The sequence below is a fragment of the Ambystoma mexicanum genome, chromosome 11 (assembly GCF_040938575.1).
Source record: "Ambystoma mexicanum isolate Mex_15411 chromosome 11, UKY_AmexF1_1, whole genome shotgun sequence".
NCBI lineage: Eukaryota > Metazoa > Chordata > Amphibia > Caudata > Ambystomatidae > Ambystoma > Ambystoma mexicanum.
The window spans coordinates 335,111,059-335,137,472 of NC_090934.1; the positions used below are offsets into that span (position 1 = coordinate 335,111,059).

Sequence of the window (26,414 nt, forward strand, 5' to 3'; positions counted from 1 at the left end):
CCCTTGCCAAGGAGCTGTAACTCTGGTGTTGTCATGGTCCGGGTGGATAAGATGAAGACTGGTATCCCTGATTCTGTCCTTGGTTCTGATACCATTGGTGCGTTCTCATGCGCTCTCCTGGCTGGGTTGGGCGTCTCCTGGGTCGTCCTCGTTGTCCGCCCCTGGGAAAAAAAGGTTGTGGTAGCTGTTGTCCTGTTGCGCCAGGTAGGCTTGAAGTACTTCCACTTCCACTAGAGGAGGTTCCAGCAAAATTTACTGATTTGTTCCTTCTGCTGTAGTTTTGACTCGCTTGCAGATCAGTGTAGTATGTCGGCCTGAGAAAAGGATAGGTTTTTTCCTCTGAATAATTAGCCAGATCCTTTTTGAACTTATCGACCTTCCTATCAAGGGTTAGATTTTTAAACTTGATGATTTCTAGTTCAAGTCTGTCTAATTTATCCTTTGCATCCTGGATAGATTTATCGTCCAGGAACTTTTTCTCTAGGTCTAGCAATTCTGCACCCTGTTTGTCACAGTCCTATTTGGCGGTGTCTATGACCAGAATCAGCCAGTCCTGGCTACATTTGTTCCCCACCCCACTGAAGTTCTTCGTGAACTTCGGGTTGTCTGTGAAAACCCTGGGGATGTTGCGTACCTGGAGGCCTTCTGGGATTATCCCAGCTCTCAGGTATTCTAGCATGAACTTGCCATGTAGTTCTGTTCGGATTATCCTTTTTTTCTTTTGGTTAAAGATTTCTAATTGATCTTCTGTCAGACCTGTTGTGAGCACACCGACCTCGTTACGTAGTGTGGAAGAGGCCCCTAGGAGTTGTTTAAAATAGTCATCGGTATAGGAGACTCCATTCACGTTATCCATAGATGAAATGGGACAAAAAGAAAGATGTATTGAACAAAGTTATTGACCAGAGTGGTGGTCTGTCAAATGCCCACAGCCACGGGCTGTACTAGTTAGATTCAAACAATTGGGCTCATGGCATGGAACCTATTCTACCCAGGAGGGTTAACTGAAGAACAAAGCACACAAGTGAATAGGTTCAAGAACACTATTGCTCATACACGCGTAATCCCACAATTTCTTGTGTAAACTCTGCCGTTTCTTCAATGAGACAATACCCATAGAGGTTATATCGTAGAGAAAAAAAATCTCTCAGACACAATTATTTTATATATTGGAACTGTGTTCATACACCTGTCTGATTTTGGTCTCCCTCCCCTGCAGCACAGACGTCATTTCACACAGAACCCATCCTGATGATGGCTATATGAATGATGAGGTTCATCTAGCTCAACTCCAAATGGCCGAAACACCTGGTGTTGACGCACTATTTCCCTGAAACTACATCACATATATTGCTGTCCCACACATGCAAATTTCTCTTTTGTGTCCTTGCAAATGTTTTATTTTGTTTTAAGAACCTTGTTTTGTAACTTCACACCATTGAATTGTGCATTTTTGACAAACCCCCACACAGATTGGGTTTGTTATACATACACTCTTTATTTTTGCCTGAAAAACGCCTTGATACAGTGTGTTGAAAACATATTCTTGTTTGTTCTGTTGTGGTCCAAGAAACCATTTTGATGTCTGTTTCTCCCTGGAATTGTGCTTTTATGTATACCACTCACACAGTTCCAATATATAAATTAATTGTGTCAGAGATATTTTTTCTCTACGATATAACCTCTGAGTATTGTCTCATTGAAGAAACGGCAGAGTTTACACAAAAAATTGTGGGATTACACGTGTATGAGCAATAGTGTTCTTGAACCTGTTCACTTGTGTGCTTTGTTCTTCAGTTAACCATCCTGGGTAGAATAGGTGCCATACCAGGAGCCCAATTGTTTGAATCTTATGGGGGACTGGCCATTTTGTTTGCCAATGATATACATTCCCCTGAGTGTACCGCGTGAGCAATTACAATGTATTAATGGTCGAAATTCAGTTGGAAATTGACTTAAAAATCTTACTGGTCAATGTCTACGATCCTCCCGATGACTCCACTATGGCTATACAGCCTAATATCTTTGAATACGTAAACTGATAATTACGCGTTATGTGGACAATCTTATAGTGGGAGGAGACTTGAATGGCAATAATAATGGAAATAACAAACTAATGTTAATAATGATGCTATCACTAGAGTTTATCTAAACAATTAGCGCTGGAAACATTTAATTACAGACTTGGATCTACAGCTTGTGAATGGGTTTGGTAAGGATAATCTTTCCACTGGTGCTAGCTACATGGTCCAATGGTCTATATTCATCTATGTTGGCCTACATATCTGTCAGCGAAAGGTTATATGTCTTGCTAATGGACTTTCAAATCATTACTAATCTATTCAGTGACCATGCTATGTTGGTCTGCAGTTTTGCCTAAGAAACTAAAAAGATACATGCTTTTGACAAGATTGTTGAGATAACTGTTACATCAAACGGTAATAGACGGGGGTTGGTCTGATAACCTGGCCAAGCTCATATTTGGTGTAGGGGCCTGAGCGTTGAATACATGTCTGTGGCAACTGTAGATGAGATAGTTGTCTGCTTATCTTCCTGTATGCATGGCTTTATGCTCATGGGGGAAAAAAAACCTCTACCAAGAATCAGGCTTCTCATTGTCGTGGTCTTTTTGATAAAATGATATGTTTAAAAAAGAAAACGATGCAGAGTGAAATTAGAGCAATTGATCGTAGTAATATGCATCTAGATGAAGCTACTTCTAAGAAACGAAAACTAAAAAATGCATTTAGGAATTGGCTCAGAAGATACCATGGCTCTGAAAATAATGTAAACTGGCAGAAAATGGTAAGGATATTGGTTGATGGGTTGATGGGGATACCAACAAATGGTGGACCAACTATAAGAGTGCTACCAATAATGGTCAACATGAACTCATCTGTAGTATTGATGGGTCAACATGGGAACAGTATCTCACTGAGAAGTTTGCTGGTGATGGTTCCAATCTGGAAAAAAAAAATCTCAAATTTGACACTAGACTGTGATGATATCATATTTTTTTGATATAGTTGAAAAAACAACTTTTCAATATTTTTTTAATTCAAAATATAAAAACACACAATTGTATTACATACAGTTATACAGATTTTAACAATTCATATTTGATAATATGGAATATAAAAATAAACTTTAAAAGTAATCATAGAAAAAACATAGACAACACAAAACTAAGACTGAGTGAAGCAAGATGATGACATTATTTTTACAAATGAGAGAAGCACATTCAATGAATATAACCTATAATCATTATTAGCATGGTTTAACGACATCCAACCAAACAAAGTGGCTTAAAGGAGAGCCATTTGTATGTTTGTGGCTCAGAAATTTATTCATTCATCTGGGTTGGTGTTTTCTAAGTCAAGAGCTAATAGAAAATGTATAAGTGCAATTCTGATTGCATTCAAAGAAGTATTATACAAAATGTGCCATAGTTGTTCAGCAGTTGTGATTGAAAAACTCTCAAAATTATGTTTAAAGTGTTTGATACAATGATTTAACAAAATAGGACAGTTAGTGATCAGGTGGGGTAAAGTCTCTGGTTCATTAGGGTTTTTGCAGAAGCGACAGAGGTTTTGTGAAGGAGAAATTAGTTTCAATTTTGCTCTGATGGCTCTCGTATGCCAAACATTCAACCTGAATCTTACAAACAGGTCTCGATACTTTGCATCTGGGAATTGCAATATATATGGCTCTGGTGTTCGGAGTTTTTTTAATCAAGGTGCAAACATTTTCGGAATGTTTAGTTTTAAGACGTTGAGATCTTGTCTGAATCCAATCCGATAACATTTTTTCTTTAGCTTTATCAGGGTAGTTAATTAATAGTTTTTCGGTAACATCTGATTCCAGTAAATACTTCCTAGTCCCAAGAAGCCATTTTTTGACATTGTTGTGGTCAGTTATTTCCTTATATTTAGACAAAATATCAAGTAAAGAGCCTTCTTTAGAGCTTAGGAGACATTTCCGATAGAAACTATAAACTTTCCACATATACATGGCATGCAAAGATGTTAATCCTAATTCATACCGCAATAAACACCTGGGTAACGATTTTGGTAAATTCAACAATTTTTACCAAAAGGACCCTTTTATCACTGACCAGAAAGAATAGTCACACCGTGCTCTTGATTCTGAACCATATAGAATTGTTGGTATAGCTTTTTGACAATAGAAAATCATCACCGGTTTTAACGTGAATTTGCCATATTTAGAATTAGAAATTCTTGCTTGTGAAGTGGTGGTGCACAATTTGGCTCAGATTCATTGTAATATGGTTCATCAGAAATGACATTATTAACATTTAGACCTAGATATTTGTACTCGGACACAATCTCTAATGGAATGTGTTGCGAGCACCATGATTGGCGAGTCCTTCTTTTAGCACTATTGGTAGCTGTGATTATGACCTTGGATTTGTTCAAACTGATGGTTACATAGTTGTTCAGCTGATCTAGTAACAGTTGAAGACCCCTGGCCGTTCTTGCTAATAGCACAAGGTCATCAGCATAGAGCAGGTATGGGATTGTGTGATTAAGTAACCGAGGTGAATCAGATGTTATATTCATAAAATGATTTACTATATCAGCTATATAGAAGTTAAACAAGGAAGAGGCCAAAAGGCAACCTTGTTTAAGACCTCTATATGTGTATATGTATTTGGTTAGTTTGCCGTCCATCGACAATCTTATTTGGATTGAGCTGTTAGTATGGAATTCACGAATCCAATGTTGAAGGTGAATCGGACAATTACTCCTTTTTAACTTATAAAACAGCAATCCCCTGGATATTGAATCAAAAGCTGTTTCTAGATCAATAAAGGCCATGAAGACAGGTTGTTTTAATTGCCACTCTTTGTGCTTTATAGCATGTAAAATATGTACATTGATGGAGGTTCCCAACCCAGCAATGAACCCTGTCTGGTAGAGATCATTGATGTTAAATTTATTCGACCAGTCTACAAATTCACCCAAGATGAGCCGGGCAAATAATTTCCCGGGCACGTCCAATAAAGTTATCGGTCTGTAGCTTTTGGGATCTTGTCTGTTGTGTTTCTTGTAAATAGGAAGGATTATGGATTTCTGCCAGGAATGTGAAATTCGTTGAGATACAATTACTTGCTGGAATATGACATTTAGTATGTTGGTCCAGGCTTCCGGATGGGCATTTAGCATGATGTTAGATAGGCCGCCCGGACCCAGAGCTCTGGAGACACTCAGTTTTTTTATATTTTCTTGAATTTCAATGGGGTCTATTTTCAGAGCAGCTAAGTTATTTGGTGGCATATGTACAGGTTGATTAGCCCAGGGAAAGTCTGCATAGAAGGAACTATAATACGCCACCCATGTTTCTTCGGATACCGCATTAAGTTGGATAATAGATTGTGGGAGGTATATATAGTTTTAATTAGGCACCAAATCATGGCAGAGCTTTTGGAGGCTATTGTCCGCAACATAAATTGAGCATCTTTCAGTTGCATGCTAGCTTTATGTTGTTTCAGCCAGTTCGCATATCTATTCTCAAGTGACTTTGCTAGGAGTATTCTTTGCATGAGGGGTAGATGTTGTAGGCCTCGAATTTCTCTTCCTGGTGGCTTTGGCGTGTTGACTAGGTCATCTGAAACATGCTTGTGATCGACTTTTTTATTATTAGAGTTAAAACTTGTGCTTTTCTTTTTGTTCAAAAGTTTGTAAAACTACAACGTACATTCCATCTCTGATAGGAATATCCGGACACACAACATCAGAAGGATAGGATATGACTTCAAGTAGTTAGTCTAGTTTTGCCGAAGTCCATTTATATTTAGCACTTGTGGGTACTTGTGGGTGCGACGGCTAGCTGAGTGTTGTACGTTTCACTTATGGATGTTGAGGGAGTGAGTCGCCAAGACCAAGTCATTTCCAGAACTTCATGGTCACTAATATCTTGTTCAATTATATTGAATGAACTCCCACATGTATGGAGATTGGAGTCAACATATATATAATCTATTAAAGATGTTTGATTGCCTCTTTCCAGGTGGGCTTGGAAGGTACGTCACATGATGGGGATCCGTTTACCATGAACAGGCCTCTTTCTTTCATTGGATGCTTCCAGGTTCTTATTGAATTTTGATGTTCATTTCCTGTTTTTCCCACACAATTCATGTTAAAGTCACCTAAAACAATATGATCTATTTGAGGGTCTGCCACAAAGATGTTCAGGCATGTCTCCATCTCTTGAAAGAAGTATTTGTCTTCTATGGCCACATGGTTCCAGTACAAATTTAAACAAGCTATCTGCTTTGAAAGGATATTAATGCGAACTGGCTGTATGTACGAGTTCGGAGCTGCCTACAGTGTGACTGCTGAATTGTTATTGGTCTTTATTGCTATTAAGAGCCCAGCCATGGGTCTTCCTTTCAGCACATTGGTGGCTGGATTTAACACTAACTGATACCCATCCCACACTGGAGGAGTGGTTATCCATATTTCTTGAAGGAACACAATGTCATATTTCGCCAATAAGCTCATCGAAGATGTTACGAGATGCTGGTTTCCATAAGTGTTCCATGAAGCCAAGATCAAAACGTGTTGGAAATTATGTTCGGATTGTTATTGTTGTTCCTTCATTTGCTGTTTATTTGGAAAAGATGCTGTTCGCATTTCATTCTGATTTGTGGAGGAACACAATATCGTCATGGCTGTGGATTGCCAGGGCTTTTCTATGTTTTGATCAGAATGAGGTCTGGAGAATCTCTGAAGATTTGTCATTTGTATTCAGTAATTAACTGAAAACCCAATTGATAAAGTTCATATCTAGCCTGCCATATGGTGTTTCTGACCAGGCCTGACGACATCCATAATTTAACTACAGACGTGTCGTGAGGATGAATGGACTCTACTTGGGCTATATCAGTTCAGGTGACATCTTGTAGATTGGTTATGTTATTCTTGAGATTCAGAACTGTTGCCCTGTTAAGATCATATGTTTTGTAATCGCTTCTGCATCTCTGAAGTATTAGGCTGAAGCAAGCTACATTTTAATTTCTGCTTCATGAGGCATTCATCTTGGTATTATTTGTCTGATTTGCTTGAAGTGGATTTTTGCCCGAACTAGTCACTGTGTTTTTTGACGAGTTTTCATTGGAATTCTGTTGAAAAGACACAAGTTTATTCATGTTCACGTTAAGTCGAGAGGGATGTTAATCTGTCGACTATATGTGATGTTTGATAGGTTGTACTGAACACGACATGGATATATTGAGAGATATCTGAATTTCTTCTCTTTTTTTGTAGTGTTGTTAAAGGTGTATCATCAGATTGTTTCATAGTCAAGGTTTGCGGCAGTTCCAATATGGGATGAGAATTGGCTGTGTTTACATGCATAGGCACAACTGATGAGAGGTTCTGTTGTCGTGCTTCAGTAATCAGATTGTCTAGTGGAGAGTATGTGAGGTCCATGTCAGTCACAGCACTGATGATCGTACTATTTGAGTTCAATTTCGATAAGAAAGCTTTAAGTTTAGATATTGCTGCATATTTTCTGGTTGTAGCCGCTCCTCTTTCCTTGACTCTTCTGTCAGGGTTAGAGAGTGGTTTGATAAATTGCTGAGTGCTATTTTTCTTCTGGGCCTTCATGATTTGTTGATTTTTAGTTTTTTAAGCTGTTTTTCACTCGTCAAGGTGCATTTGCATTCAAAATACAAAAATATTGAAAGGGAGCTTGTTCTTTGTATTTTTATTTTAAAAAGTTGACGATTGTTTTTCATTGTCCTTGGGAGATGTGAACTCAAGTGATTTGAGTTACTTCAACTTCTATTTCTTTATTATAGGCACAGCCTGTTTTCATTGGTTTATTTGATGAGATGACTCTGCGTGAGTTATGAATGTCCACTGACTTTAATACAGTTTCACTCTGTTTCCCCCAAATGAGTATCTTCAAGATTCTCTTTGCTTTGCTTAGAGAGTTGTTTCATATGCAAATCGAGTGCATTCTCACAAATTCCATTTGCTTGCACAGATGATGACTGTTGTTGCATCACTGTGCATGCTTCTGTCGAAACAGGAGTATGTCTTTTTAGTATCAAGTATCTCCTTGAGGAGAAAGTTCTGATCAGTAAGACGTGAGCCCAAGGTTTCATAAAGTTTTGCCAAGGAGAAAACAGCAGTATTCATGGCTTGTAATGTTAATACAGAAGAAAAGATGGCACTTGGAGAAACCGTAGGTTGAAAATGTGACGGAAAGGTTTTGGATTGTCTAGGAGTAGGTTGAGTATAAGAAATAGACAAATACAGAGGGTGAATGAGTGAACATTACAGGAGATTGAGATAAATGCTCATAATCTTGTGCCTCACTTATTACTTTAGGTGGGGCTGGAGGTAATTCAGTGGTCTTGGCTTTGACTGTGGTGCTGATGGGAATTTCCATTGGTTCATCTGCGTCAGTACTTGTGTGTTGGTTGTCCGGCGTCATTACATTTATTTGGTCATTGATGGATTTTTCATGAATTTGAGCTAGCTTTACGGGTCTGCACGTAGATGGCAGTGCAAAATCTCCCAATAGATTTGTTTTGGAGAACGCTGCTAGCAATGAATCCGATGGGGTACATAGATCAAGCTGAGTAGTTTCTGCTATTTCCGTGGGAAGCAGAGTTGAAATTGGTAAAGACACAGTGACACATGTAGCATTTTCGGGCACTTTTTTCTGCTTTTACTTGTTTTTTATCTGGATTGAACGTATATCAGTTAGGCAGGACATTGATTTAGCATGTCCTGTTGATTTAGTTAAATGTGGTCCAGCTGGATGTTTTAATACTTCCATATTTGAAAATAAAGCTGTAGCAACCTGCTCAGGTGGCGGCATGCCGGACATGAGGGTGTATAACTTTACCATACGGTTTTGCAGATAATAAGCTTAAATGAGCAGGAAATAAGCACTAAATAAGTATAATTGACAAATACAAGATGTAAAATATAAATCTTTGTCTTTTAACTTGGTGAAAAGAAGTAAACATACATTTCTTTCACTCAAAACGATAAATAACCTGGTCTCCACCGCCACGCCCTCCAGCCACAACAACAATAACGACCCTTTATCGAAGCCTTGCTCGAATGCGCGCGTGCTCCTGATGAAATATGGCTGCTGGGAGGGGGAGGTGGAGTCACTTAGCGTCACTACAAAATGAAAGAAAGGGAACAAATAAACCAACATCTAGATGTTTAGCTGTTTAAAATCCACTAATATTTAGCCGTTGTAACAGCCTTCAGGAGTTCAAAGTGACAAAGTCAATACCGTGATCCTGGTCCAAAAGTAGCAAATGAAACAAACGGCAACAAAGAATCATGTCCAGGAACAGCAATAACAGCCCTTTATCGAAGCCCTTGCTCGAATGCGTGCATTTGATATAATTGAAATCATCAAGAGGTTAAATTCTTCTAGGGCCCCCGGCCCGGATGGCCTTTGTAACTTAATTGTCAAAGACAATCCAGAGTGTTGGTCTGACATCCTTACAATATTATTTGGAAAAATAATCGACACTGGTGTAATACCTAACTCATGGAGTACATCTCATATTATGCCAGTGTCTAAAAAAGGCTCCCAAGATTGTCCCGAGAACTATCGCCTATTGGCCCTAACCGATGTCCCAGTAAAATCTTTTGTACCTTGATTCTGAAGGAGATTAATGCCTGGATAATAAGAGACCACATACTTGATAGTTTTCAGACGCGGTTCAGGAGGGGATGCTCCACTCGTTTTGACATCTTTAAAATAAACACCCTGATTGAGCAAGCCAATTGTAATGATGAACTGCCTATTTGTGGACTTTTCGTCTGCTTTTGATATGGTTGACCGATCAAAACGATGGCTAAAACTATAAAAGATGGGTATGCCTGAACATCTACTTGTACGCATGTAAAATTATGTACGAAAGAAATCCTGCCAGAGTCAGTCTGAATAATGTAGGTCTAATGTCTGGTCAGATCCCTATTAGAAAGGGCGCATGACAGGGTTGTGCTTTAGCGCCTATATTGTTTAATCTGTTTCTTGCCGAATTTGGCAGTATCTTTGTTGAAAAACTGAATGCATTCCCTAAAATCGGGAGCAGTAAAATGGGGTGGATTGGCTACGCTGACGACTTTTTGGATAACGCCTTTAGGGGCATCTGCCATAGTGTTAAGGGTGCCTTCGCTTATGCAGAATTTAACGGCCTGAAGATAAACCTGGGGAAAAACACAATTTATGGCTGTTGGTAGGAAATGTTGTAAAAGTGACAGAACGGCCTGTCCTCTGGGTAACATCAAAAGGGTGATCTGGTAGAAGTATCTGGGCTATGAAGTTAAATCCGGTAAAACAAAAGAGAATATCATAGTCAAGCAAAATAAGAGCGTTAAAACACATTATCAACCATGGCTACTGTTTTGTCGTTTTCGAAGCAGACTGCTGGGTATAGCCTCCTTGGTATTCTGAATATATACAAACAGAAATGATCTGCAGCCTTTCTATATGCCTTAGAAACATCTTATGAAGACTGGTCTGATTGCATGGATGGGCTAATTTGGAGAAGGATATTGGGAATCACTAACTATACCCCAATTGAAGCTGCATGTCTAGTTGATATCACGGTCTACCCTCATCGAGATGAATAGAGGCAAATTATATATCAAGATCATGTATGCTGAACTGATTCTCTTGTTTCCCTGAAATCCTCAGTAGAGAGTAAACATTGTGCTACCCTGCAGAAATTTAAAGTAAAAAATGAGAAATGTTTGGCAAGATTGGCTGGGAACCCAATTGGGAGTATGGAGAAAGCACTATGTTAAAAACATTTAAATATTGTGCTGAAAAATGGGATTGGGTGATGAGCCATGAAAAAGTAGCCAGTATGAAGTCCCTGACCATGTTTTCTAAGATGTGTTTTACTTACAAACAACTGCAAGCCTATTACCATACCCAGCTACAAGGAGAATATTCATGAATATAAGGCTAAATTGCCTAGAAGCCTTGGAGGTTAAAGGTGCCTGGATGGGTACCGCAGTTGAAGGCAGGAACTGTAGAATCTGTAATGATATGCAAACAACAAGTTTACTAGGCGTGTGTTGACCTCATGTCCCACTATGAGATCCGTCTATGAATGCTATTTGACTAACTATGTTGAGAATTTTGAATTTATTTCCAGCAAATGTTTCTGGCTAAGATGTCTGTCAGGCTACAGTCGTGGTCTAACAATCGCTATTAGACAGGTTTGGAAAGGCGTGAATAGATATCTGCTGAAATTGAAGAAGATGTAAAGCTTGTGTCAGATCTTTTAATTTTAAGGTGGTGCTGAAATGTTTATTCCTACTAATTGGTATGTCATATGTTGTGATCCACTGAGAACTGGTTGAATCCCCATTTCTTCGTTTACATTCTGACATCAGGAATTTTAACTGATATTGATGTAATTTTAATTTACTTATGAAACTTTCCTTATTATTTTCTTTGGATCTTAATTTTCTCATATTTTCTTACCTTTATTTTCTTTGGATTTTTTAATATGTAACTTTTGGATCCATGTTCTTCTTTTTATTATTTTGGTTGTAATAGTTGTAAAAGTTTTATAACTATATACACAAATAAAAAGAAAAAATTGTAATTTCCGAAATAAACTTTTATGATGATGGTATACATGGGAACAATGATGACCGGCCGTGAAAAAGTAGATTGTGTCATCATATCACTTGATGGAGAAACTCACAGCAACAGACTACAACACAAATTGCTTTGTTTAAGCCACTCCAGAATGTATACAAAACAGGAGGGAGTTCTAGTGGGATAGGATGGTGACTCTCGATTTGTTGATGTGACAAAGCCCATTACAATTGATTTACAGAAAGCATACAATAATGCAAAATCAACCCTCTCTCCCCCTGCACCTCATTTCCCCCTTAGATTAGTTTAAGGCATCGAATGAGCTCTGCAATTTAGTAATGCACTATGTTAATTTATCTAAATGCCTATGCTTCATTCCAAATCAGTACAAGTACTTTATATAAAAATACAACTGGCTGTTTTATAGACAAATAGTAAAGTGAAATGTCTGGCAAATCTGAAGATCTTGGTGTCTATTGTGGTAGGCTTATGCCTAAGAACAGGAAAAAGGGGTAGGTTTGGTGGTGCATATTTGGCAACAAATTGTTTAATTTGGTCTTCTTACCTTAAGAGCAAGGTGCTCAATGTTTTCCTTGTTTGCTCTTCTCATACAGGTCACTTCAGCTGGGACAAATACCTGAAGGAGACATGTTCTGCTCCTGCTCCATCCCATTGTTTCAAACAGGTGATTTGTCATATACAATGCATGTATGATAAATGTGAATATGAGGGGGGAATGTGAGTCACCTAAAGCCTGAATGGGATCAAAGGCTCTGGCAGCTTAAAGACTACAACTGGTCTTTGCATTTTCTTGGTTAGTTACTGTGTTGGGTTGGGTGTGCATGCAATGTCGATACCCATATCTGACCCTCTTATGACCCCTAGACAACATGTTGTAAATGTTACATCACCCATAATATTGCACTTTTGTTTGAGGTTGGGTAAGGTATGTAGTTGTACACGATTTGAAACAATTATTGTATGTTCAAAAAGACAGGATTTGAAATAAGTGGGAGCTATTAAGCTTCTTGCTAGAGCCTAAATAATCCTGGCTGGCATGCCACCAAAAGCTACTAGGAGCTACATTTTGACTACCCATGCCAGCTAGTTCCACGCACACACACCTATGTGTCTTTGTGTTTGGGAGTGTGTGTAATGGAGCATTCTAGCACATTAAGAAGATATTTATACCATATATGGTCATATATATATATCAACAGGAAGTTATGGTTTTCATTTTCATATGGAAGTTAGATTTGTGGTAAAGGTGGTAGCTCTTGGTTACTGGTTGACGTTGGATGCTCAGGTTCCAACGTTTGGGGCATCAGATTCTTAATTGTATGCCTGCAAGCACATCTATTGGTATATGCTTAGTTTAACTAACTGAACTACATTTTGGACAAAATGAGCTTCTGGATGTATTGCAAATATTTTTTGTAGACTGTCAATGCAAGTATAAATTGTTTCGCCTTAAATAAAAGGAATATGATTGAAGAAACTTGAGAAGGAAGTGCAACTAACTCCTCCTGTGAAAACATAAAAATAATATGAGGCCGGGAAGCCCAAAAAGAAACACACCAACACAGGTTACAAAGAACATACAAGTGCTTTATTTAAAAGCTACAACAGTTACCAAAGTCAATTGACAAACGGATAGCTATTCGGCTCTCAGAGTAACGTAACGAACTTCAACGAAGGTTCGATGCATTAGTAAGAGAGACCGTACATTGGAATTCTTGGGTCTTTTATATGATTTGTCCAGCCCTTGGCCAACCCTCTCGCGGGTTAACCATTATAGGAGTCAGGCCTATGGGTTCCTAGCCAGGTCAATCCTATGATATATGCATTTTGATTAGTTTCACTGATATAGTTGTACATTTACACATAGGTCAACAATAGGACAAGGTCTCAGTTCGCGACCCCGACAAGTGGCCTGCAGGCATATTAATTATTCATGTGTACGGAGGTCACAACAGCCAGAATCTTATTCAGAATGTCATTCGGCCTCCATTTTGATGTTCAGGGTGACTTCCACATTACAAGAGAACCTAAAATGGCGGCTTAATCCAAGATGGCGACTTACATTACTTTCTCTAAGGTCAAAAACCTTGCCGCGGTGTTTGTTCGCATATGATGTTTAGACAACTTGGCGTAGGCCAATACACATACAATTGCTGCGATAGGAGGCATAATATTGTTTCAATTCCGACAAACCCTCCTTTTGGCCTATGCCAAGTGCTAATATCATTTCTAATATTTTTATAAATAACTCCATGCATTGTCGTCTGTACATCCTAAATCATTATCTGTAATGTCTATAGCCATTAGGTCGTTCATCAGAACCTCTTGTAACACAAACTCTTTAGATGCTGTATCTGGGGAATACATTTTGTGCCCTACTGTGCTCACCGCTTGAGCACAACACCCCCCTAGCATTGCACATATACTAAGTAGACATTGGAAACCGCAACAAAGGAATAGCAGGATTCCCAAAATAACCAAGATAACAGAAAGCACCTTCCAACCCCAGGATCGTAGAGAATCCCAGAACCAGGCGCTAATATTCCAATCTCCCACAGGAACATGCACCTCAGAACTAAGGATGTGCAAGTTCTGTATTGCTTTGAAAATTGTCGGTGAGGAATCTGGTACGAAAACACAGCAAGCGGACCCCACTAATTTGCATACTCCACCACGTTCTGCCAGAATGACATCTAATGCCATCCGATTTTGGAGTGCTACCAATCTTATTGCCTTTTGTTCTAGTGTCATATTGTAGAGTATATCCGTGGTCCGGTTGATGGTTCTCTCCGGTACTTTTGCTAGTCCCCTAATATTTTCAGAGTTTGCTATCTGTCCCCAAAATGGCACAACTGATTTCGCTATATCTCCCAAAACTTGCCCAGGGGTATCTCCATCCTCGTCCCGCCGTGGGCGAGCCCTAGAAACTTCCAATGTACTAGCTATAAATACCCCAGGTAACAGGATTCCTAAATAACAGGTTCCCTGCCAATCCTTGGGCAACCAGGGAAATGCTGAACTACCACAAACGAAATAAACAGGCCACCCTACATACAGAGGCCTGTTCTCCCCAGTCAAATTTACAATGTTTACACAACCTTCAAAATCTCCCATTGGCCGAGTGCCATTTCTTTGTACACAAAAGGGGACTGAATCGGGGCTATGATTGATAGAATAGGAAGGAGGCACAGCGTCCTTATTGCCTATCGGAGCCATTTTTAAAGGAAATCAGAGTTTGAAAGCGAAGAGATAGTTTATCAGATGGCCTAATAGAAGCAACATTAGGTTTACTTCTATTTGCAAAAAGCGAGCATCCCAGGGGAGTCAATTCACGTTTCTTAAAGTCATTTAAATTAGTTCCATCAAAGTTCCCTGAGATGCTATCATTCCAACGGCCAAAGAATAGTGCTCTAAGGGAGGCATAGCAAACGGTTGTTAAAGGTAAAAGGTGAATATACCATCCTAGCCCTTGTTCCCATGTTGCGGTAAATGAGTACAAATCCAGCAATTACTCTTATTAAAGATGGCATGCATTGAATTCATTATTATCATTAAAGTGTTATTATGGTACTTTCGTCTATGCTGGGAGTCTCTAGGTGACAGAGTATGAAGGTGTACAGAGGGAGTCAAAGCAGTAGGTACAATTTCAATTGGCAGTAGAGGTTTTAGAGGGTAAATTTCTTCGAAGTACCAAAGTCCCACAGCAGTAACTATACAAATTCCAATTATTATTAACACAACACAGCAATACGTTTTCGGGGCCCAGGCACATTGTTCGTTGTCAGAGTTGGTCACCCCCTTATTTACAAGTCCAGTGCGGGGAGCAGCGGTGGAGGTGGCAGGCATCGTAGTTTCTCAATCGACGAACCCAATGTTCGCTGCTGGCGACACTACGGTTGTGCGACTTCTTAGTCCTTCCCAACCGTAGCCAGCAGAATCCCCCTTTTTTTTTTTCCTTTTGTTCGAAAGGAACTTTCTTTTACAAAAGAAAACTTTCAATCACTTCTTCTTTCCAAATGCACGGAAAAGACCCGTGCCGTAGTTCTATTTTCTTCGTCGAAGGTTGAACCTGGTGGTACCCAGAACTGTTTGATCCGGAAACAAGGCGACGTCACTTCCTGAGGGAAGCGATGTATCGGAGGCGACGGAAGTCGCAGAACTTGAAACACTGTTTTCCGGAAATGACTTTTTCAAAGAGTGCGGAGACGAAATGGACTGTTCCCCAAGCTTCACGGGCTCAGAGGAATTCTCCGACACACTCACAGTGCTGTTTGCTACTCCAGGATCAGAGATTGTAGCATCAGCGAGGGGTTCTGCTTCTTCTGTAACGTGTGGTCTCGGGTGAGGAAGTTTCTTGACATGCGTCGTGTGGATCCAATGTTTTTTTCCAGCCACCCGCACTGCTGTCTGGGTGACCAACAGCACCTGGTAGGGTCCCCTCCAGCAAGGAGCGAGACAGGAAGACCTTTCGTAGGCCTTCACTAGGACCCAACTTCCAGGCTGAATATCGTGTCCTGGGCCCGTAAACCGTACAGGTAAAGCTGATTAGACCTGATGATAAATGAGATACAGATTTTTAGTCAACTGGTTACAGTAGTTTACAAGCAATACATTTTCTACCTCCCTCAATGCTTTAGGCTTCGGAAGACCCCAAATGTTAGCAGGTCTCCCCATCACTACCTCAAATGGAGAAGGCCCAGTCTTAGTTTGAGGTGTGGTACGCATAGCTAAGAAAACAATAGGTAAGGCATCTGGCCATTTCAATTTGGTGTCGGCACATGTTTTTGCAAGCTTATTCTTTAAGATACTGTTATGTCTCTCTACCAACCCAGCACTTTCAGGGTGTCTAGCCGAGTGAAATCGCTTTTCAATGTGTAACGCTATGCATATCTGCAAAATTACTGCTGCAACAAAATGTGGACCATTGTCCGACCAAATTACCCTCGGAAGCCCAAATCGTGGAAAGAATTATTTTACCATAGTCTTTGCAGTGGTCATGGCAGTAGCATCTTTAACGGGGAAAGCCTCGACCCATTTACTAAAATCACAAATAATCACAAGAACATATTTTAGATTGTTACACCGTTCCAGCTCAATAAAATCAAAGTGGTTGACCTTGAAGGGAACAAAAGGGGGCCCAAAGCTTCCCCTTAGAGTTACTGTCCCCTTCCCCACATTGTGCTGTAAGCAAATCATACAATTCTGAACATGGCGCTGTGCAATCTTCGAAATTTTATCATTCACCCATACTTGTTCTAACATTTTCGTGATCTGTTGAGCACACACATGCGTAGGACTGTGTGCCATCGTAACCATTGCCAGCACATCTGAATCAGGGAGCACCATTTTCCTTCAGATGTATCCACCCAACACCCATCATCATCCAGTTTCCCCATCCCTTCGGCCCACTTTTTAGACTCGTCTATTGCGGCATCAGTTTGGTTATCTCGCACAGACCCAATACCCTCATCCATTACATAGGCATCTTTTGTTTCCCTTAGAGCATACATGTCTGCGCTAAAGTCTGTGGCCGTTTGTCTGGCTATCTGGTCAGCAAAAGCATTCCCTTTTCCCACGTAATCTATGACCTTACAATGTGCTGCACATTTCATGATTGCTAACTGCCTAGGGAGTGAGAGTGCCGAGAGCAATTGCACTATCAGGGGACCGTGCTGAATCTTGGTCCCATGTGAGGTTAGGAACCCTCTTTCCGACCAGAGCCTCCCAAATTTGTGAGCCACCCCAAAGGCATACTGGCTATCAGTATATACGTTTACTATACGCCCTTCGGAGAGTTCACAAGCTCGGGTCAATGCTATAATCTCTGCGGCCTGCGCAGAGTTATGCGGAATTCTCTTAGTTTCAACAACCGTACTCAATGTAGTATCTATAAGGTCTATCCTGCCCTTCATTTCCTGTTCAGTGGTATACAGGCAGTCATGTAATTCTTCGTCACCGCAAACAGTATTTTGCGGGAAATGTAGAAGTTCAGCTGGATTAAGAACACAACACCTCTTAATTTGAATGTGAGGGGCAAACAGAATTAATTCATACCTTGTCAACCGTGCAGAGGTGAGGTGTTGCGTTTGAGTCTTATTCAATAGGACATCTACAGAGTGAGGTACCATCAAAATTAAATCATGGCCTAGGACCATTCCCTCACTCTGCTTTACGGACGCGGCAGCAGCAGCGACAGCTCGCAAACATCTCGGCAAAGCGCATGCGACAGGATCAAGGGCGGAGGAGTAGTAGCCGCACGGCCTATTCTTCCCTCCGTGTTCCTGTGTTAACACAGCCAAAGCACATCCATCACATTCATGCACCAACACAAAGGTCTTGTCATAATTTGGAGTACCCAGAACCGGTGCAGAGCATAACGCAGTTTTGAGAAGCTCAAATGATCGTTGATGTTCCGATTTCCATGGCAGTAGCAGAGAAATGCCCTTCTTCGTTAAAGCCAACATCGGTTTTATCACTAGTGAAAAGTTCGGGATCCACAACCTACAGTAAGAAGCCATACCTATTAAGGCCCTAACTTCCTTCTGTGTATTTGGAACAGACATGCCAGAAATGAGTTTTATTCTTTCAGGTGTCAATGTTCTCCCCTCCTTTGACAGGATGTAGCCTAAATAGGCGACCTACTGACAACAATATTGAAATTTCTTGAGCGAAGCTTTATGACCGTTTTCGGCCAGATGACTAAGTAACAATACAGTGCCTTCTTTACAAGCACTTTCAGAATCTGCAGCCAAAAGCAAAGCATCGACATACTGAAGTAGTGTACAAGTAGGTGGCAATTCAAGGGTGTCAAGCTGCTCTTTCAAAGCTCTACTATAAATGCCTGGACTTTCAGCATACCCTTGAGGTGCCTGAGTAAATGTAAATGAACGTCCTCCCAAGGTGAAAGCGAACAAATATCTACTCTCCTTGTGTATAGGAATGCTAAAGAAAGCATTCTTTAAATCCACAACACTAAAGTGCGTAGCCGTAGCAGTGATCATTTAGTATCGTTGTTACATCAGGCACAATTGGAAATTGTGGGGCGACAACTTTGTTAATAGCACGAAGATCAATTATGAACCGGTATGGGATTGCATTGTCGCCTTTCTTGTATACAGGCAAAATCGGGCTGTTACATAAACTACCTGCAATCTCCTCGATCACCCCTCGGTGCACAAAATCGGAGACAATGCACTTCAATGCACGCTCGCCCTCAACTGATATTTTATATTGCGGAATGCGTGGTAGTTTAACTCCATGTTTCAAAACTATTTTAACGGGCTCAATCTGTAGTACCCCAACATCATTGTCGTCAACCGCCCATAAACATTCTGGGACAACACTAAACTCGGGAGGCAATGGTCGAGTCAGAAACTGGGAACTGGGAAGTTGCTGTGGTGAAACCGTCAGTCGTGCTCGATCAGAGGAACAATGAATTACTGCATTCAGTTTCTTTAACAAATTTAACCCCAGCAAATTCTCTCCACAGTTTGAAGTCAGATGGAAAGGGCAATGGACCGTTAAGGGACCCAAGGAAACAGACACCGGCGAAGAAACCGGACAGACAATTGGTATACCAGAAAACCCTACAGAAACATTTGTTTGCCCTGACAGTGGAATGTTTGGAACCCGGGAATGATCAATGGAGCACTTGTGTGCTCCAGTGTCTATCAAAAACTGATGTTTCCTATTCCCCACTGACAATTCAACATAGGGACCTTTCTGATTAACGGGAATAGGTGAGGGTTCCAAACCCTGCTTCGGGCAGTCCTAACGAAACAAAATGATATCGGAAGGAAGCTCTTCAGAAAGGTAGGCAGCAGAAGGGTGATCAAATATCCTCACTCGAAGTCTGATTTTCCCGTGAAAAAGGTTGCTGAGGATCTTGTGAAAACTGACCTCTATCACGGCCCCCTGCTCCAGGGCGACCTCTAGGTCGTCTACCCATACTCCCAAACGCATTGTTTGACCTTTGTCGAAGGACGGGGCACTGTGCTCGCCAATGACCTTCCTGACGGCAATAGGCACATTGATTAACATTTACAGGACCCAAAGGAGCGTTTCCTTTTGGGACATACTGACCTCTGGTCTGTGACGTACCTCCTCTGGGATTTCTAACAATTTGTTGTAACAATACTTTAGTCTTCAAATCTCCTTTCCTCTTCTCTATTTTCTCTTTTTCATTATTCACACGGTTCTCATAATACTGAGCCATGTGCAAAACTTCAGATTGGGACTTCGCCTGCCAAGCGCTCTCAGAGGACATAATCTGTGACTGGATGTCGGGCAACAATCCACGTACAAATTTGTCCACAAACAACCTTTTTCCAGACTCTGTGCCCAAGTCCTGTCCACTGAAGTCAGAGAATACCTGTTCGAATCTATTAAAGAATTTGGTGGCACCTTCAGTTTTTCCTTGAACACAGGCCGTAAGCTTGTCCCAAATAATTATTTTCAACTTTTGGGAAAAATGTCGGAGGAACCTCTCTCATAGGCAACTGAGATATAGGTAACTCCGACCGCTTACTAAGCAACAGAGCCAGGTTGAGCGCTAAGGCAGTCGAAGAAGTGTCGGGCGATAAACCCTTTTACAAATTCTCAATGACTCTATAGGATAACTAACCTTCTTCCTTACACATTCTTCCTGCAGGTACTGTACCATTACCTGAATCACCTTCCTCCGCATTTCTACTGTATCCTGACTATACGTGTCATATACTTCATCTGGCGGTATTGATGAATCCGAGATCCATCGAATCGCATCTTTGGTACAAATTCGTACTTCCTCAGGTGCTGATCTACGACACGGAAGGAACCGTTTCTGCACATACATACTGTCGTCTTCATCATCCTCATCTCGTGATTTCTCAAAGTCCCTCCTATACTCAAACAATCTTTCAACATGACCATGTACTTTCTCCTCTGTGTCCCTTGAAAGTGCTAAAGCATTTAGATCCCTCACCCCTTGTGGGAGATCCGAATTTTGTAATCTACCCCACATCACACATAAATGAGTCCCCAAACCTTCGATAAAAACATTTTTCTCGGGAAGATTTTTCAAATTTGATAATGTGGAAAAAACGTTAACTTGATCACCTTTCTCCATACAGTGCTTAGCCCATGCAAATAATTCCCGTTTCTTGTCTGCGGAAACAGTATTACGAGTGACAATCTTTGACCACGCACCCTGATCAACTTCAGTCAATACAGAACCACTCGGGAGCAGAGGTGCGGGCAAATTCAATGGGGGTGCAACTATAGGCGCAAGAGGAAGGGGTGGCGGAATAGGTGGAGGAACAACAACTAAAGGAATAGGAACAATAGGTTGTACAGGGGGAACAGGAATAACAGCACGAACAACAGCAGGAATGGGCAGGGCACCCGGGAGAGGATCATACGGAGGTGGCGCAGAGGCACCAGGCCTGCGTTCGTTTAACAATTTTTCAATAAATTCTTCAGAAACATGGAAATCTTTAGAGGGATACATTTTCTGGATACCTAGTGAGAAAGCCCTTTCCATATTTTTGACTGACTCCGAATGTTTTTCCTTATCATATAACAACGCCTTTTCGGCATTTGTTTTATGACGGCGTGCATGTTTATCCCTACTTTTAAGCTGCTGCAACGCTTCTTTTTTCCAATTCTGCAAAACATCAAATGCTGCAGGTCTGGCCTTCTTTTTTTAGCAAGACCGATTCTAGCTATTCAATACAGGGATCTCGAAACTACCATTGATTGGCCACTGAAATTCGGAGGCATGTCTGGTTTGTCTGTGCCAAATATCATTAAATACTATACTTCCAATGCCATACTTACAGTACATAGTACATGCCGGCGACCCCTCCTGTGGTGCCGGGCGGCTAAATTCCAAAGATTGTCGATCGCTTCCGAACAGAGCCCTGAAGCAGCTAGACAATTTCCCAGGCATTTCACAAAAAATTGGTGTTACCTGGTCAGTAATTATGTCTGCAGATACAATACGCCAAATTCAAATTGTCAGGGTTAAGTTAAGAGCCGGGTCAAGACTGCACCTGACCAAACCTAAGGAGGACCATACGGTTTACCAAAGAACTTACCTAACGAATTTTACCTTATGTTTGGTGGTTTCGACAAATCTGGCCGCCTCATAAAATGGACCCTCGTCAAGATGCCGTGTCAGACCACACGACTATCGTCCAAGGATCGGACCGTGCAGCGCTGCCGAGGTATCGCGTCTCGTTCGGTCAGGCCCGCAGTATCACACCGTCCGATCCCAGTTCGATAGTCTGCGTCAACCTTCAATGATCCGGCATCAATCTTGAGGGTGCCTGTTCGGGCGCCAACTGTGAAAACATAAAAATATGAGGCCAGGAAGTCCAAAAAGAAACACACCAACACAGGTTACAAAGAACATACAAGTGCTTTATTTAAAAGCTACAACAGTTATCGAAGTCAATTGACAAACAAATAGCTATTCGGCTCTCAGAGTAACGTAACGAACTTCAACGAAGGTTCGATGCATTAGTAAGAGAGACCGTACATTGGAATTCTTTGGTCTTTTATATGATTTGTCCAGCCCTTGGCCAACCCTCTCGCAGGTTAACCATTATAGGAGTCGGGCCTATGGGTTCCTAGCCAGGTCAATCCTATAATATATGCATTTTGATTAGTTTCACTGATATAGTTGTACATTTACACATAGGTCAACAATAGGACAAGGTCTCAGTCTGCGACCCCCGACAAGTGGCCTGCAGGCATATTAATTATTCATGTGTACGGAGGTCACAACGGCCAGAATCTTACTCAGAATGTCATTCGGCCTCCATTTTGATGTTCAGGGTGACTTCCACATTACAAGAGAACCTAAAATGGAGGCTTAATCCAAGATGGCGACTTACATTACTTTCTCGAAGGTCAAAAACCTTGCCGCGGAGTTTGTTCGCATATGATGTTTAGACAACTTGGCGTAGGCCAATACACATACAATATCTGCGATAGGAGGCATAATATTGTTTCAATTCCGACACTCCCAGCCCATGGAGCGAGGGGCTTGGGAAATCATGTTGAGGATTCTCAACCTCCCGCACCCATTATACTGGGTGCAATGACTGACTGAAACCTGGCTGTAGGCTTGCTTTCCTGAAGGCAATGATGGGAAGATGCTGCCTGTTAATATGGATTTTCAGAATCGTCCCTGTGGACAGTGTCGGAGAGGCCACCCTATTCTGATTAACAGGAACAAACACTAATGTCTAGGCAAAGTCTATGTGGGTAGTGTGTACAAGCAGCAAGGCTTAGGAGGGCACGAGAGTCGTCAAGGGTTCAGTTAAGCACACAGAGTGCTCTTAATAATTCAAGTTAGGCAGAATATATGAAAATGCAGTTATTTATTTAGACCTTGGACAAACTCTTATCAATGAAAAACCACAGGTAGGTAACATACTAACGTATTCACAAATATTCTATACACATTCACCTTCGTGTGCTCTGCTAAGAGCACTCACACTTCACTTTTAAATACAGTTAGAGATAGATTTCAAGATACTGTAAGTGTAGCAAAGCAAGTGAATAAAGTAATAGAAACAGGTAAGTAATTAGTACATTGAAAACTATTACGTTGAAAATAAAGGCATTAGCAAACGGCATACAAGTCCTTCCCTAGCTAGAAAAGGGGACTACTGCCCTTGGAGTCACAGGTCCCAATATGTCTTTTCAGGAGGCTAGGATTCTCTTTTGGAGGATTTGCACAAATGTTGGTTTGAGCAGGGGCGTGGCCCGGCACCCATGGACTAGGCTGCTCTCCGGAAGCGCTCCAGGGATCCGAGCATCGATCCGAGGAAGCGCGCTAACATCCTTGTGGGGGATAGCAATGGCAGATCTGAAAGCGGCACTGGAAACCAAAATTGACGCAGTGGGGATAGAGATCAATCTACTGAGACAGGACGTGAGAGCGCTCGTGGAAAGGATGAGTGGCCTAGAGAGCGCCGTAAAAAGCAACACGGACACCAGCACAAACAATGCCAGGGAGGGCCACATACTGAAACAGCAAGCGTCCAATCTGGAAAACAGAGCGGAGGAAGCCGAAGGGCCAGCGAGACGCAACAACATACGCGTGGTAGGCCTACCAGAGGGGGAAGAAGGCCAAGACCCCACAGACTATGTGGAGAACATGATTATCCAGGAAATAGGGGCTAGCAAGCTCTCCCAAGGGTTCGCGGTGGAACGCGCGCATAGGACCTTGATGAGAAGGCCGCAACCTGGAGCCCCTCCCCGTGCAATCATAGAGAAGATCCTGAATGACAGGGAGAAGATCCTGGAATTCTTCCGGAAAGGCGGGACGATAACAAGGGCGTCGGCGACTATCACAGCATACTCCGCTTACACTATGATGGTGCAGAGACAGCGCTATGGTTATGTGGCGGTAAAAAGGAGACTGCGCACAGCTGGATTCAAATACATGCTCTTGTATCCCACAAAACTCAAGATCTTAGACAAAGGCAAAGCACACTTGTTTGACACCCCAGAAGACGCGGCAAAGTGTTTGGATGCCCATTGCTGCCCGGAACAAGACGACGAGCAGGAGCGAGACACACACAATAAGTCACAATGCCATGCGAGATGATATTGGGCGTAAGGGAAGCTGGGGCCAAGATACTGGATAGAGATAATAATGGGTGCAGCTAGGAATAACAGTAATGAGTGATTATAACATGTAACATTTGGACTTGTTGGACTGGAATATAGACTGCAAAAAGTAGATGTGAGCTATAAGCGCGCTCAGTTACGATGACTAAAGTAGGAGCTGCAGGATTGAGACGACCTATCCTCAGTAGATAGAGTAGTAGAAACGCCACTAGGGCGATATCTCCCTGCTGTTCCTTGAGTATGGGCAGTTGCCCAGAAACGGGCTAGATGTGGGGGTGCCTGAGATGCAGGGATGGAGCTGGGCAAAAGTTGGGAGGGGGGAGGGACAGTAGGGCAGTGGAGATAAAGTTGGGGAAGGGAAAGGAGGGGGGTGGGAGGGAGGGATGTTGGTGAAGTTGTTGGGGTTTAGATTGAGGGTGGTTTAAGTTGGGGAATGAGCTTACATACGCGAGCAACAATGCCTAAAAGAGGGGTCCAAAAGAGAGAAAGAAGTGGACGGGTGATGACCTGACAATGGGGGACCTCACAGTGATTTCTTGGAACGTCAGGGGACAGAATAGCTATCTAAAAAGGAATAAGGTAATGATGTATCTGAAAAGGCAGAAAATAGACATAGCCCTATGAGGAGACTCACATCACAAAAGACAAACTAGAGATGGTCTGGAAAAAGTGGGGTGGGGACCCTTGTTGGGGCAACATACTCAACCTTTGCCAGAGGAGTGATCACCTGGGTAGCATTGCATGTCCCCTTTCACTTACTACAATCAACAGTTGAAGCGGATGGGAGGATGGTGACAATGCGGGGGCTGGTGGAAAACAAAGAAGTGTGCATCGTGAACACATACGCCCCGAACCAAGACACTGTGACATACTTCAAGGCTCTATACAAGAAATTGTGCAATGATCTAGATGGGACAGTGATCTGGCGGGGTGACTTCAACTGCACACTGAACTCGAGGGCAGATAGATCAGATAACAGACAAGACAGGCCCAGCCCCGCTGCCAGAGCCCTTCAGACCCTGCTGACGGAGTTACGGTTAGAGGATGTCTGGAAGGTGAAGCACTCACAAGAAATGCAGTATTCGCACTACTCTGCCCCACTGTATACGAGGCTAGATTACATGTTTGCCACGCAGGAGGTAGTTGCAGAAACAGCACTGGTAGAATACAAGGCGAGGGGCCCATTGGACCACTCGCCGCTGGTCCTATTATGGCAATACCGACCTCGGAGGGCAAGTATCCCAACTTGGCGACTTAGTGCTGAAGGACACAATTTTCAAGAAAGACCTGAGAGAGATCGTACGATACTTCGAGACTAACACTGGCAGCGTCGAGTCCACTGGTAACCTATGGGAAGCGTTTAAGGTGGTGGTGAGAGGGATAGCAATAGAGATAGCCCAGGGCAGGGGGGCTGCATGGAGGAGGATGCCGGAATTATAAGCCTGCTGCAACAAGAATGCGCAGAACACTGGGATAGACTATGCAATTTGAACTATAGAAAATATGTAGAAAGGCAGCATGCGAGCGGAGATAAACCAGGGAGGATGCTGGCATCGTTGTACAAAAGGGAGAGCCCCAATACCACGATTAGAGTAATACAAGGAGCAGAAGGGCAAGTGGTAGACACCCAAGAGGGGATAAATCGAGAATTCCTTAAGTATTATCGAGCATTATATGAAGATACGGAAGGGAGCGAAGGCAGGGAGATAAAGGAAATGTTGGAAGACATAGGCTTGCCACAAATAAGTGCGCCAGAGCGAGAGGACTTAGATGCCCCGATCACCTTAGAAGAACTGGAAGAAGTTATGACGCAACTACCCACGGCAAGACCCCAGGGGCCGACGGGCTCCCTAGCAGATTTTATAAAATGTATAGAAAAGAGGTGCTCCCCCGTTACTAGCAATGCTGAATGATGCTTACGAGAGGGGTCGGCTACCAGAATCCCTGAGAGAAGGGATCATTATCCCACTCACCAAACTTAACAAGCCTGGCACAGGCTGCGGATCATTCAGACCATTATCAATGCTAAACCAAGATAGCAAAATTCTTACGCCAGTGTTGGCAAACAGAATTAAGCGGATTATTGATAACCTGTCTGATCCGGGTGTATTAGTTTATGTCCCATGTAGGCACAGATATGATAACCT

The 26,414-nt window shown here is 42.0% G+C and overlaps 1 protein-coding gene across 3 annotated transcripts in view; it reads left to right on the forward strand.

Annotated features, from left to right (window-relative positions):
- SCMH1 (Scm polycomb group protein homolog 1) overlaps positions 1–26,414 on the forward strand; it is a 1,232,539-nt gene that overhangs the window by 224,093 nt on the left and 982,032 nt on the right. For all 3 annotated transcript variants that reach the window (XR_011279630.1, XM_069623049.1, XM_069623050.1), the window contains one exon: positions 12,237–12,307. Coding sequence is in view for 2 of the 3 variants with exons in the window: in XM_069623049.1 (XP_069479150.1) it covers positions 12,237–12,307 (71 nt within the window). In the remaining variant the exon portion in view is untranslated. The remainder of the gene's footprint in view (positions 1–12,236; positions 12,308–26,414) is intronic.